Below are 15030 nucleotides of genomic sequence, written 5' to 3'. Positions count from 1 at the left end.
GCGATAAGGGCGCATACACTGCCAGTAGGACCATCTTTACGTGGATAAACAGCACATAACGGCCGCCATCAAATTCTTACATCACTGGATTTGGCCTGCCACAAAATGACAATGGTTGAATGTGAAGTCTGATAATAAACAGAATACAATGGGTTTGACGGCTCGGAGAGCACGTTGGATTGGATATTTTGTTTGATCAGAAAAAAATGTGACATAAACTCAAGTTGGTGTAATTCGATAGAAGCTTATTCTCACATAGAATCGATAGAATGGTCCTGCTGACAAGATAGTATAGGGCTTTCTTTGATTTGGGTTAAGAGTTATCTCCGTTAAGGATATATGCTACACATTATATCTGTGAGTTGGGTTAGAGTAACCTCCCTTTAAGATATATGTATGTGATTAATGATTGTTTTTCCCGTCACTATCTTTTTTTTTATTGTACTATACATAAACTGTATCTGCGAGTTCTTATTGCTTGCATTTCTGTTTCCAAAATGTATTATCAGTCATATAAATCAAGTATAACCTACCATATATATACTGTATATACAACAGCCTCGTTTGAAGGTAAACCTTCACACAGATACAACATTTAATAGTTACTCTTACATACATTAAAATAATTAACTGTAAATATCTATGTACATAGACGTTCAACATTTACTCAATTTGTCATGACTTCCCGCAACATTTGACCACTGCCTTGGGTAGAAAGCTGGGTCCACGTCCCGAGGCTGGGTACATTGGTGCTCAGTGCGTATGCGATCATTTCGGGGGTGTGATTATCACGCGCTGGGCATCAACGTAGCAGAAGGCTTTCACAGTAGCTCCAATTTGAGCCAACCTGTTTGCCGTGGGTTGCGTCTCGTATTCCTGGGGGAAGAAGATCCTGGTGGTTGAGCAGGGGTCGGAATCACTGATGAACTCTGGATTAGAGGGAGACATGATCCGACTTTCTGCAACATACTACTTTGGCTTCGGACTCTGGGTAGTCGAGAGGTGGTGTGGGCCCTCTATCACCAATCGGCTGGTCACGCCGAGCCCTTGGTTTACATACTTCCATGAAGGCGGTGGCTTAGGGTCAATCGCGAGAGTATGCTCTTCCGGGTAATATATATACTCGTTATGTATACTTTTACGAGTATACTACTTTGTGTATCCCTGACACTTTGGCGCTGGATATCCGCGCTGATATTAGTGTCCCCTTGTTGGGCTCCGGGGCGGGCGGGGACACAGACAGTGAACTAATTAATAAACATACATGGGTAATGAAAAAAACACAGAAAAACACCCTACAACTACCACATTCCCACAATTCATCATCATGTCGTCAACCACTAGTGGAAAAACTGCAGCAACATTGTCTCCTCTTCTGTTGAGGAAGGGTATAAAAGGAATAGCTGGGGACGTAAAGTCCGTCAAACCTTTGGGATCTGGCGATCTCCTAATCGAAGTTTTTCGCAAACAACAGGCGATTAACCTACTGGGTACCACCAGTTTTGGAGGTATCAGTGTTATAGTGAAAGCACATCCATCACTAAACAGCAGCAAGGGGGTAATCAGATGCCCCGCCCTGCGTAATGACGCTGATGCCGCCATACTGGAGTACTTCCAGGAGGAGGAGATCCCAGTCTCTGAGGTGCGACGGATTTTGTCCAAGAAGAACAACAAGTTGGTTCCAACAGACACATTTGTACTGACCTTTGCTACCCCATCACTACCTTCGGCCGTAGTGATTGGTTACCAAAGGTGCAGTGTCTCCGTCTACATCCCTAATCCATTAAGATGCCGTAACTGCCAGAAGTACGGACATCATGAAAAAAGATGTAGGCGGAAGACCGTTTGCCAGTACTGTGGTCGTGAAGGTCATGAGGACCAAAGCGACTGTGATATTGCCAACCTGCGTTGTGTTAATTGTGAGGGAAAGCATGCTGCTTCGTCTCGAGACTGTCCTGCCTGGAATCGCGAGAGAGAGATATTGCGGGTCAAATTTACCCGAAATGTCTCCTTCCCCGAGGCTAGGAGGATAGTGGAGAGCACGGACGTGGCTGCTCCCTCATATGCACAAGTGACGAAAGTCCGGTCGCCGGTTGACAGTGTCGCAGTCAAGGATGCTTCAGTTCAAGTATCTGCAGACATACCTGCCTGGGGCTCACAAGTCCCAGACATGTCTGGCCAAGATAACTTGAAAATCCTCACGGGAGACCCATCTCGTTTCACGTCTATACGAAAACCAACCAAAAACAACAAACAGTCAAAAGCAGCATCACCATCAAAACCAGCATCTTCATCAAAACCAGCATCTTCATCAAAACCTGCACCACAATCAAAACCAGCACCACAATCAAAACCAGCACCACCATCAAAAACACCTTCCACTTCAGGAGAAAACCCTTCAAAGGTTGGCCCATCTAGGGCACATGTGCGTTCGCAGCGATCTCGCTCACTCACATCTGTTCCTCGATCCCAACTGAGACCAGAGGCAACATCACCTACCAACAGACCTAGGAAAAAAATTAGAATAGCGAGGGGCAAATCTGAAGGACCGGATCTGAATGTCACCTTTGGCAAAGGATCAGAGGACCCGACAAACCGGTTCAATGTCCTACTAGATTTCGATGATGAGATGGAGACGAATGCCTCAGCGCTTCGTGCTTCGACTCCATCGAAATCCAGCCAAAATAGCAAAAGATAAATAATACAATTATCCAATGGAACATCCGCGGATTAAAGGCAAATATAGAAGAATTTCAGAATCTATCAAAAGAATTTAGACCCGCCATTTTTTGTCTACAAGAAATCATGCTCAAAAACCCAATCACGCTTAGAAATTTCTCACTCTACACTAACATTCCAACTGTAGTTAGCAGAGCAGCAGGTGGCGCAGCGGTAGCTGTCCATAAAAATATTCCTCACAGAATGATCAAGTTAAACACAAATTTACAGGCTGTTGCTGTCTGTGCAACATTACACAGACAAATAACCGTCTGTTCAATTTATCTCCCTCCGAGTATTGTTTTCACTTGTGAGCAACTCAATAATCTCGTCTCCCAGCTCCCAACACCATTCATAATCCTCGGTGATTTTAATGGTCATAATAGCCTGTGGGGCTCTCCCAACACAGACGAGAGAGGAAGACGTATTGAGGAATTTATAGATAAAAACAACTTGTGCCTTTTTAACAACAATACCCCTACTTATTTACACCCTGCTACAGGCTCTCGTACCCACATTGATCTATCATTATGCCATCCATCCATTTTACTTGACTATGACTGGAGGGTAAATGATGATCTTTGTGGGAGTGACCACTTCCCAATTTTTCTTCAGAATATTGGGACTCCTCTTGATGATCCTCTACCTCGATGGAATATGCACAAAGCAGATTGGGCCCAATTCCAACACATGTGCATTGAAAAACTAACCATAGACAATTTTACTAACCTCGACGACCCTATCAAAACTTTTACTGAAACACTCACTTCTATTGCCCAAAAGACAATTCCAAAATCCGCTCCAAAACCTACGAAGTTCCTTTTATCTGAAGAATCTTTTAAAACACGCAGTAATCGGGCAGCTGCTCTAAGACGCTACTTCAATTGCCCAACTGCTTCAAACTACAGTGAATTTAAAATTTGGCGGGCAAAGGCTCGGCGATCAATTAAAATTGACAAAAGAAACAGCTGGAGAGAATATGTATCCAAGATATCATCAAACACGTCCTCAAAAAAAGTATGGGATATGATTCGGAAAATAAGTGGGAAAAAGAAAAAGGCAACATCCTCCCACCTCATTAATAAAAACAAAATTTTCTCGTCTATAACTGAAATTGCTGATGCATTTGCAAAAAACATAGCTAAAAACTCATCCCCTTTAAACCACTCCCAAAAATTCCAGTCTTTGAAAAAAAAGAGAGAAAAGAAACGGCTCAATTTCAAATCATCAAACAAAGAAAGTTATAATGAACAATTTACCCTACCAGAACTTGTTGATTCGCTTAGAAAATCACAGGACACTGCTTCAGGTCCTGATGATATTCCATATCAATTTCTAAAGCACTTACCGGACTCTTCACTAACATGCCTTCTTTACATATTCAACCAAGTTTACGCTTCCGGAAAGATTCCCGATTCGTGGAAGAACTCCACAATTATACCTATCCCAAAACCGGGAAAGGATGCTACTGACCCAAACAACTATCGTCCTATCTCTCTGACTAGTTGTGTATGTAAAACTTTAGAACGAATGATAAACACTAGACTGGTTTGGTTTCTTGAGGCCAACGATATAATATCCCCTCTTCAAAGTGGCTTTAGAAATAGAAGAGGGACAAATGACCATCTCATCAGATTAGAGACGTTCATTCGAGAGGCTTTCGCCAAGAAAGAACACCTTGTCGCTGTGTTCTTCGATCTTGAGAAGGCCTATGATACTACATGGCAGTATGGCATCATGAAAGATCTTCACGACCTTGGCGTACGTGGAAACCTTCCCAATTTTATATCTAATTACCTATCAGATAGACACTTCAAAGTCCGTGTTGGTTCAACTTTTTCTGAAACGTCTAAACAGGAAATGGGAGTCCCACAGGGTGGAATCCTATCAGTCACACTGTTTGGTCTTAAAATCAATGATATAGTCAAATGTCTTGGTCAATCAACAGAAGGGTCGTTATTTGTGGATGACTTCTTGATCTGTTACAGATCTAAGAACATGCACACGATAGAACGACAACTTCAACAGAGTTTAAACAAACTACAAAATTGGGCAGACGAAAACGGCTTCAAATTCTCTAAATCCAAAACTGTGTGCATGCATTTCTGTCAAAAACGAAAAGCACACAATGACCCAAATCTAACACTCGATGGCACTAGAATTCCTGTTGTTGAACAGACTAAATTTCTCGGCCTCATTTTTGATTCGAAACTCTCTTTCATACCACATATAAAGTATCTGAAGGATAAGTGTTCCAAGGCGTTAAACATTATACGAGTCCTTTCTCATACTGATTGGGGAGCGGATCGTGAAATGCTTTTGCGCCTATACAGATCACTTATTCGAACAAAACTGGATTATGGTTCTATGGTATACGGGTCAGCGCGCAGTTCGTACCTTCAGATGCTAGATCCAATCCATAACCAAGGGCTACGTCTTGCCCTGGGAGCTTTTCGAACAACACCTGTAAAAAGCCTGTACGTGGAAGCAAATGAACCATCCCTTTATGACAGAAGAATAAAACTTTCATTACAATTTGCAACTCAATTAAAATCAAACCCTAAAAATCCTGCTTTCAACCAAGTATTCAACCCCAAATACCAAAACATATTTACGCAAAACCAAAAACTTCTGCCAACATTTGGTATCCGAATTTTGAATTTCCTGCAAGAACTCAACATAAAATTGACGGACATAGCTGAATTTAACATATCTGATGTTCCTCCGTGGACCATTCAAACCCCCGATTTTAACTTTACATTACATGAGCGAGGGAAATCAAGTGTTATGCCCGAAGAACACAAATCCTCCTTTCGGGAATGCATTTCGAATTACCCTTCTCATACACAACTTTACACCGATGGCTCCAAAGAAGGTGAGAAAGTGGCAGCAGCCTGCTGTACTGCCAATACTTGCACTTCAGTCCGACTACCAGACGGCGCCTCCATCTTTTCTGCTGAAGCATGCGCCATTGGTTTGGCCCTCGACCATATCGATGAACACCGCATTAAAAAGGCAATTATTTGTTCAGACTCTCTATCTGTCCTACAGAGTTTACAGTTACGAGATCCTAAAAACACAATCGTACAAAACCTTGCTCTTCGAATATCTCGTATATTAAAAAAGTCTAAAATAACTTTACTATGGATTCCGAGCCATGTCGGAATAAAAGGCAACGAATTTGCTGACAGGGAAGCAAAAAATGCATTGAATCTCGAACAAACAAATATCAAACTACCATACACAGATTTTAAACCTACTATTCGTACAGCCATTCAAAATGAATGGCAGAAACGCTGGTCTCTGGAGACCAACAACAAACTTTTTAAGATACAACCGAAACTTAAAACATCTATTCCCAGTCGGAAAGATCGTAGAGAGGAAGTTGTCCTCGCTCGGCTCCGCACTGGGCACACATATCCTACTCATTCGTACCTTTTAAAACGAGAAGATATACCTTCATGCCACGCATGTGACACTCCATTTACAGTGGAGCATTTTTTAATAGAATGTTCCGATTTTAAACACATTCGTGATAACTACTTCCGAGTCCCGGATATGAAAACACTTTTCAGTTCCGTGGATTCGAAGGCATTATTTAACTATTTGAAAGACATCGGTCTATTTTATAGACTCTGATGTCTTTTAACCCACCTTATCATTTTTGACGTTATATATATATCGCATATTCCATATCATCTATTCGTTATCTCTTTTATTATTTTAACCCCCTTTTACTATCTTTATTTATCTACACATACAATGCGAATACTTTTAAAATGAACCATTTTATCTGATTTTATCTTCGCTATTCACATGTTTGTTAAAAAATTAGATAAATAAATAAATCACCATGGCCCTAAATGACCACAGCCGTCGATGGGCCGTTAAACATAAACAAACAAAACAAACAAACAAATGGGTAGACCTGGAGATGTCCCTCCACTGACCGGCTGACCCAGTAACATTAGATAAGCATCACTGTCCCACTACTTATGTTTTTCCTTCATTAGATTTGTTTTGTTAACACCCGCGGGTTGTCTAATACTGTGTCAGTCCGTGTGATAAGTACATTTTATAATCTCTACCTGTCCGTTATTAATATGATTCCTTTGTCCACTGTTCTCCCACTGCGATAGTCCAGACATGTCTGACCATTGTCCCTGACCACTGTCCGTAATACTCTGTAGAGCTGTGTCCGTCTAAACGGATTATATCAATGCAAACCTTACATTTTTAACCACCTGGGCAGAATAGTTTAACAGATTAAGTAGTTTACATATTCCTTAATTAACTCCTATTTTCAAAATGACACTGGTCAGGAGTACTAATGTGTGCGCTTTGTAATAACGCCTTGTTAAAGCTGGATCAGCTGTGTCATTTATATACATTAATGACACGTAAATATAATAGTTGCATTAGTTAAGCGACTTTGCATTTTTATATGTCCGTTAATTACAATTCAATGACATCCGCATATTTTGTTTATTTATTTCGAACTTCTGTTTTACAGAGAAGTCGTTAGCACTGTTGGGTACACAAGACGTATCATGCAATAAACTTAGCATGCTTCTATTTTGAGAACGCTTCATATGTAGGATCCCCCCCCCCCCCATATCTTGGGATGGGGTAATAATGTGATAAATACGTGGAGGGGTAATAACTGGATTAATCAAAGGTAGGGGGTAATAACGTTATAAGTCAAGGCACGGAATTATATTAGTTTGTTATCTAAGTCCGTGGTCAAGGGGAGAAGTACCATGATGAATCAAGAAGACATCTTTCAAAGCTCAAAAAAATAAGGAGAGTAAAGTTTCGAAATGTCGGCCACTTCCTTCAGAAATTCGATTCGATTGTGAAAATGTTTCTGTGTGTTAAATTCAACGTGTTAATCGTAAAAATAAATGAGATAAATATATCATGATCAATGCATAAATTATAAAAAATAAGAAATCAACAATATTTACCTTTTTGTATGAGGCTACGGAATGGGTAAGATCCGCTAACACTTTCCAGATGCGGTACAAACAGATTTAGTCACAGTAAAGTCGACACCGTACTAGTTAGTACTGGTAATATAACCTTGAGTTACTTACTGATAATTACAAGTGACTTAGTGGATACAGTCCAATCAGTGACGGGGCCGGGCTCGTAACGCCAGCCTTTGTACCTAATAAACTAATTACCTTTCACTAGGACCCGTACACAGGTGAGCACGCTCCGACGAGTTTGTTTATAAATTACGCTCCGGTAATTTTAATCAGTATAATCTACCGGGATTAGCTCGGAGGGTCGTGATTCATCGATAAGTACCGCATACAGCAGTATACAGCTGGTCAAAGGCTACCAACAAGTTAAACTAGATTATTACCACTGTCACTTTTGTGAGAGAAAAAATGCTGAAGACCTTTTTTGAAAAAGAAGTATTCCATGAACAGCACAAGTTCAGGTGCATGTTTAAAAGTTAAAATTAAAAATTAAAAATAGAATACAGACAACTAAAGGGGTCGAACTCATGACCAAGTGCCATGTGTTCACATTACCAATTATAAGTACGTTAAGGTCATAGGAGTGTATTGATAAACGGAAATAGGAAGTACATCCCTAGTTGAAAATCCAATGTAGGGAGACAGTATCACAATTTCCGCATATACTAATGAGTCTAGAGTTGTGATGAATGTTGAATGCTTATTATTGACAGAACAGCGTGTTCTCTCAATATTAAAGTATCTCAAAGCAATCCAGGCATTAATTCAGTGTTTTTTGTTTTTTTTAATAAATGAGTCAAATGTGTCCATCATTCTGTACTCCAGGAAACTGGCTACATGTATTGTGAAATTTTTCAAGAAAGATAACTCTTACATGTAATTACTATGTGTATATGGTTTTAATATTAAATGTCATTTTTAATCGTTTATAGATAATTTATTTTACACAATTTCAGCATTTATTAAATTGATATACATTAATGCAATACGAATCTATGGCAGTATCATTTTTATTGACATTATTTTGTCTTTCTTTTTTTTTCAAAATTAACTCCTTTTAATATAAATTTCCATTTAAAATCCTTAAAATTCTGACAACCTACAAAATTTGAAGAAATTTTACTGAGAAATGGTGACAGAATCCTATTACCTTATTAAGCGGTCAGCTCCACAACAAGAGTCCAATTTGTGGACCGCAAAGTCTATGAAATTATGATTGAACTTTTAAGGTAAATAACTTGACAGAGGAGGTTACTCTAAGCCAGTGAAAACTTAACTCAACTGAATTTGAGTTCGAAGACAAATATATCTTTAGCATACCACGCTAGGTAAACATTCTACTGCGTCAGTCACATATATGATGCTATTCTTGATTTTTCTTTTTGAAAATCCAAACCTAACCCTTCGTCAAATTTGGCGATCAATTACCTAGTTCCTGCGTCCTGTCTCCTGCCACAAGTATATTTGCATGTTTTTCTCGTTTGACATAATGTCTGGCACTGTTCATTAGTCCCCCAATACCGAGTACTAAGGGAGACAATCCATATAGAAACATGCAAACATACCAAACAGGTAATGATTTTTTTCATACTTTAAAAGTCGCATTAAAAAAATCTCATTCCTGTTTTTGGTAAAAAAAAAAAATGTATTTTTTTTGTTCGTTGTTTTCTTTTTCTTTTATTTTTTAATTTGGAATGGTTCGATGATAAAAGAATGTCTTACACGTCACACGACTTAGCGGGTACATTGAATGGTCATGCATCGGTATTAAATCATGTGACACTTTCATCAATAGCCATTCTACTTTAGCTCATTTGCATCTCAGACTATGCTATGTAGTACCTAAAAGTCACAGGGTCCGGTGAATTAGTTACAGCATGTGTATGTACTGTACCGTCATAAGGGGATAACATTTGTTCATCTTGACCCCTAATTTTCAGGTTGTACACATATGTAACTTACTTCCAGGTCCCTGTGTTATATACAGCCGCCACTGATCAACAATATCCACGTTTTATTTCACAAAATTGCGAGTTGTGTATCCTGAGCTCTTCAGGGAAGTAATTTAGTCCTCAAGATTATCAGTACGAGTTGTCTCCCATTGAGCCTTACATAAATATTTCTACAAAGTCTGAGAATCTCGGCAGTACAATTCTAGCTTAAACTTTCGTTCAGACATCTAAATTTTGCTAAAACGTTTTCTTGGATTATAATGTTGTTAACCTATCAAGCAAATTTTCAAATACAGCATTTTAAACCGATATATCGAGGTGAAGGGTTGTTTCTATATAGAACATTTTATTTAGGGCAACGCACTGATGAGTAAATCCGGGTTAGATCGATATTCTATCAATGGATCGGTTAACAATTGTCTGTCGTCTTTTCAGTCTCTTAAGTTTCTATTTTCTTTTTCTATCGACGTTGAGTTGGGGTATATTTATATGTCAATGTGTTGACGCTCACTGGACTCTTACGTCATATATAAGTGGGCAGTAGGGCCATAATACATGGATTAAAGAAGGGAGCCATTACAAGTTCGTTCGTCTTGTTAACATTCGTAAGCTCCAACTATCGCCTATATATTCATAATGGTATGGGAAAACAATAATAGAAAGACGGTGGTGACAAACAATACTACGATCATGGCGTTTTGATGACGTAAACGTTCAGAATGTGGCACCAGTAAAGAATTTAAGTGCATGTTTAAAATGAAATGTGTTTCAAGCCATTCTACATGTTCAATAGATATATCTAAATACGTATGTGTATGTGCTAAACAACACAGAAAACTGTATAATCGGTCGTATCTTTCGCCCCCAATAAAGCCAAACGATGTGGTTTACCAAACGATATAACAGCCATTTTTTGCGGGAACAATGTCGTGTTTCCATGGATACCCGTTCCTTCAGACGACACACGTCAAATGGAAACCATTCCAGTATGACGTCACGTTATTAACAAAACCCCAACATCTATGTATCGTAATAAATACTGAAATGAACTAAGTGTTGTTTTGCATTAAAAGCAAGGAAGTAAAGCCATGAGTAAGTACTGGCTGGACCTATCGTCAGTGAACCTTTCGGAACAGTTTAAAAATGGGGATCGATGACACTTGGTGTTTAAATAACGATGCTTTAAATAATTACTATAAATATAAGTAGAAACCATCTTTTTAATTTACACAAGTCCAACTGGAATTATCACCTCATGACCTGACCAATTTAAGCATAAAACTATTCATTAAATATAGTATTGCTGGACAATGTCGCTATATAGTCGTGGCAATGTTGGATACCACTGACCATTGCAGGAATGTGGCAACATTGAAATTCTACTGTTTCTTATAAACATCCATAACAACGGAATACTAGAACAACAAGCAAATTCGTGGAATTTATATCCCCCGGTTGCAGGACATATTGTAGGTTAACATTATTGAGGTTAGGTTTAAACATGTGAGTATCGTGCTGTTGAGACATAACGTATAGCTTGAAACTTGAAGAAAAAAGCCCTATACCTCATTGATTATCCGTAAATATGCACAAATCACATCGGTTGGCAAACTGAGCATGAGTTGAATGTGCATAAGGAATTTGGTTAAAACATCTTAACAATATCTACAGCAAGAAGTACTTATTGTAATGGGGGACCATTACAGATGTCCCCCAAACTGCCCCCATAGTCGCACAGATGCATCAGAAAAGGATCGCATTGCCATAGTACACCTACAATGTACATACTAAATTGAGCAATTTCTAAATTGTAACCAATCTGTGTAGTTGCTATGGCAACGGCACGTATGCGATTGAATTTGCAGTCCCCTAATACCCCTATATACCAATTTTCATCGTTATCAAACAATATCTAAATTGCGACCAATCAGAAGCCTCCGTGTGGTTGCAATGGTAACGAAACTTATGCAGTTTTATTCGCAGTCCCCTAATATCCGTATATACCAATTTTCATAAAAGCAAAAAAAAATTCTAAATTTCGACCAATCAGAAGCGCCTCCATTTGGTTGCTATGACAATGAAACATATGCGGTTGAATTCGCAATCCCAATATATCACCAGATACCAATTTTCATCAAAATCGAACAATCCACCAATCAGAAGCCTTTGTGTGGTTGCTATGGCAACGAAACATATGCGGTTTAATTTTCAGTCCCTTAATATCCCTATATACCAATTTTCATCAAAATCGAAGAATATCCAAATCTCGACCAATCAGAAGCCTCCGTGTGGTTGCTATGGTAACGCAACAAATGCGGTCTTATTCGTAATCCCCTAATGTCCCTATATACAAATTTTCATCAAAATCTAACAATATCTCAATTTTGGCCAATCAGAAGCCTCCGTGTGATAGCTATGGCAACGAAACCGATGCGGTTGAATTCGCAGTCCCCTAATATCCCTATATAACAATGTTCATCATAACATTTGTTATAGTTATTGCACAGAAACAAAACCCAGCAGATAGTTACGTTTTTCGTTATTCAAGGGGCCATAACTCCGCCAAATGGAGTCCGCTGAAAATGGTCATCGAACTTGGCCGAGCCCTTAAGGCATTTAACCCTGTGACGAAGTTTGAAGGATAATGACGTTTCATTATTCAAGGGGCCATAACTCCGCCAAATGGGGTCCCTTGAAAGTGGTCATCGAACTTGGCCGAACCCTTAAGGCATTTAACCCTGTGACCAAGTTTGAAGATAATCGGTTAACATTTGTTGTAGTTATTGCACGGAAACGAACCGTGACAGACAGACGGACGGACGGACGGACCCATATTAATATCCCCCGTTTCGGTGAAAGCGGGGGATACATATAAGAATATGGATTCAATCATAAACAATACTTACATCCGAGTCTGTGTCCGACCCTCGACCAGTAAGTTGTCTCAGTCTCCATTTCTCCCTCCATTGCCGACGTTCTTTCTTTCTTTGGACCATTTCCTCTTCTCTGTCTTCCTCTAGCTGATGTAAAATTTTCAGCAGGAACGTCATAACTGGGTCATCGGATGACGTCACACAACTGCTGTTTTGGAAACGAACTGCCAGTCGTTTAGAGGTTGCAGTCCTCCCTGGTAATGGAGTGCTAGTTTTTGGCGTGCTGGGATGAGTCTGCTGTATGATTGGATTCGCACTTGACGCCAGTGGGTCAACCCATGCGCTTGCCACAGGCCCAGAGCCTCGTCTTGAATTTGCAGCATTGTATGCCATTTTGTCTTTAAAGGTCTTAACAGTAGAAAAATCTCCGAAGTTTGGAAATTCATAGCTCAGACTGAGATTCCTAAACGAATGCACATCCTTCAGACTCGGTGAGTATAGACCGGGAGTTTGAAATGACACATTGTAGCTGTTCTGGCACGACATCCGCTGTTCATCACACGCATGCGCCATGGTATAATTGTGTTAAATCCACATCCGGTTACAGCAAGGAACATTGAACAACATCGCTCTTTGGCTGTGATGAATAATGACTGAATCCTGAAAGTAAAAAACAAAACAAAACAAATAAATGCCGTGTCACAGATCAAGACGTTGGGATAAATCGGAACAACGACACACAAATAACTGATAATCACTTGTATTTGTTAATCGAAGCTGGCATGTAAATAGTTTAAAAAGTTCCAAAGACGCCATGTTTAACTCATAGAGAATGGGTCTGTTTACGTGACGTCACACTGAAATAGATCCAAACGATATTTTAAGCATTGTGTTTGTAATTATCAAACCAACACGAACGTTGTCTCCGGACGTTGTCTCCGGACGTGTTGTGTTGTGGTTTACTATTATAAACGCCGTTCTGTTCCAGATATACGGGAACTAGTACATTTGTAAGTCATATCCACTCAAGTACGCACTTGTGTTCAGGGTCGGTTATACTGGTATCTATCAGACCGACCCACATACTGAAACAGGTGTTTTATATGTGAATTAAATGGAGATATTGTTGAGGGGGGACATTGATAAGAATATTTAAAGTATTCATTCCGCATTAGTGTGTTTTACAATTCCCTGTTACACATCGACAATGTGAAATATTTTGTTCATCAATGAAACAGTTTCAAAATCATTCATGAGAGTTTTGACGTCATGCAGCTTGTGACGTTACAACGAACAACCGGACCAGTTTTAGTACCAATGACTGATAATGTATAGTTGTCATTACTACATAAATTTCAGGTATGGAAACGTTTCCCTTGAGGACACATTCTTCTATGCATGACATCTATCATTCTTGAAACTACCATTGTAAAAACTTACATACAGTAAGTCTTCACATAGAATAATATTCCTTGTACGTAGTCTGTAATGACCATGCACGTGCAGTATATGGTTGTCATATCAGTCTTCGGCTGTAAATATATTCAGGATGAGACAAGGTCTTACTCTCCTTGTTGTCGACCTCTGATAACAACAACAACACCAAAGAATGTTATGAGATATGTACATAATATTGTGGTTATAGTCTAAGTGTATACTGGTATACAGTAACAATCCTCTTAGGAAACAAGTTAGTGAAGGAGTGAGCAAGGACATAGCCTGCCTGACCTTTGACTTATGACCCTACCTTCGATAAGAGTCACTTAAAGTGTCACCTCCATTGCAATGCTTTAACTACGAAACTGCAACTAAATTATGTAAGCAACATAAGTTTATAAGTTTATTGATATTCAAAGTATTCAAAACATCCAGATTGTTACGAAAATAAGGTTATCTGATATTGATCTGGAACAATAACCTTGACCTTGCGGGGAGCATCCGATAATGCCTAAGTAACAGACCGTCCCTTGATTATATTTCAAGATTGATCTTTCCTCACTATATACTGAAAACATAGGACCAGGAAATTCAGATATTGAAATGGCCTGATGGAGGTATATTATGTTGGTGGCAGACAAATTGTCTGTTTTAACATATCGGTGATTTGTAGGTTTTGTCATTCCATTAACGGATATAAAATCATTACTCTCATTCAAAATTATGTGTTTTATCATTTCCATAACTTGTTCAGGTTTCATCACTTTCATAACTGATAAAGGTTTCATCATTCCCGCTAAAACAAGTACAGGTTTCATAATTCCTTTAACTTCTATAGATCTAACGGCAAAATGTTTCCCCACATTATGACAGATATCTATTATTTGGCATACATTATGTGCTAAATACCCCCACAAGGCGTAATATGTGACCCTTTTAAAATTACTTTCGTGTTTTGTTTAATCTTCATTAGTCGGATCTTCTCTATGTAAAATATATGCATGTATTGTCAGTTTAAATGCTGTCTGTCGTCACACGCCTGTATTAACATATACGGGACTC

General features: G+C 39.1%; 1 protein-coding gene across 2 annotated transcripts in view; it reads right to left on the bottom strand.

Annotated features, from left to right (window-relative positions):
* The window catches only part of LOC110450192, a 107835-nt gene that overhangs the window by 72744 nt on the left and 20061 nt on the right, over window positions 1-15030 (bottom strand). For both annotated transcript variants that reach the window (XM_021497513.1, XM_021497520.1), the window contains exon 2: window positions 12565-13191. In XM_021497513.1, the coding sequence (XP_021353188.1) occupies window positions 12565-13104 (540 nt within the window). In that variant the 5' untranslated portion in view covers window positions 13105-13191. The remainder of the gene's footprint in view (window positions 1-12564; window positions 13192-15030) is intronic.

Source organism: Mizuhopecten yessoensis, unplaced genomic scaffold, assembly GCF_002113885.1.
Source record: "Mizuhopecten yessoensis strain PY_sf001 unplaced genomic scaffold, ASM211388v2 scaffold523, whole genome shotgun sequence".
Taxonomy (NCBI): Eukaryota; Metazoa; Mollusca; class Bivalvia; order Pectinida; family Pectinidae; genus Mizuhopecten; species Mizuhopecten yessoensis.
The sequence above is the reverse complement of the archived record's forward strand: the minus strand, read 5'-3'. Positions and strand labels throughout refer to the sequence as shown.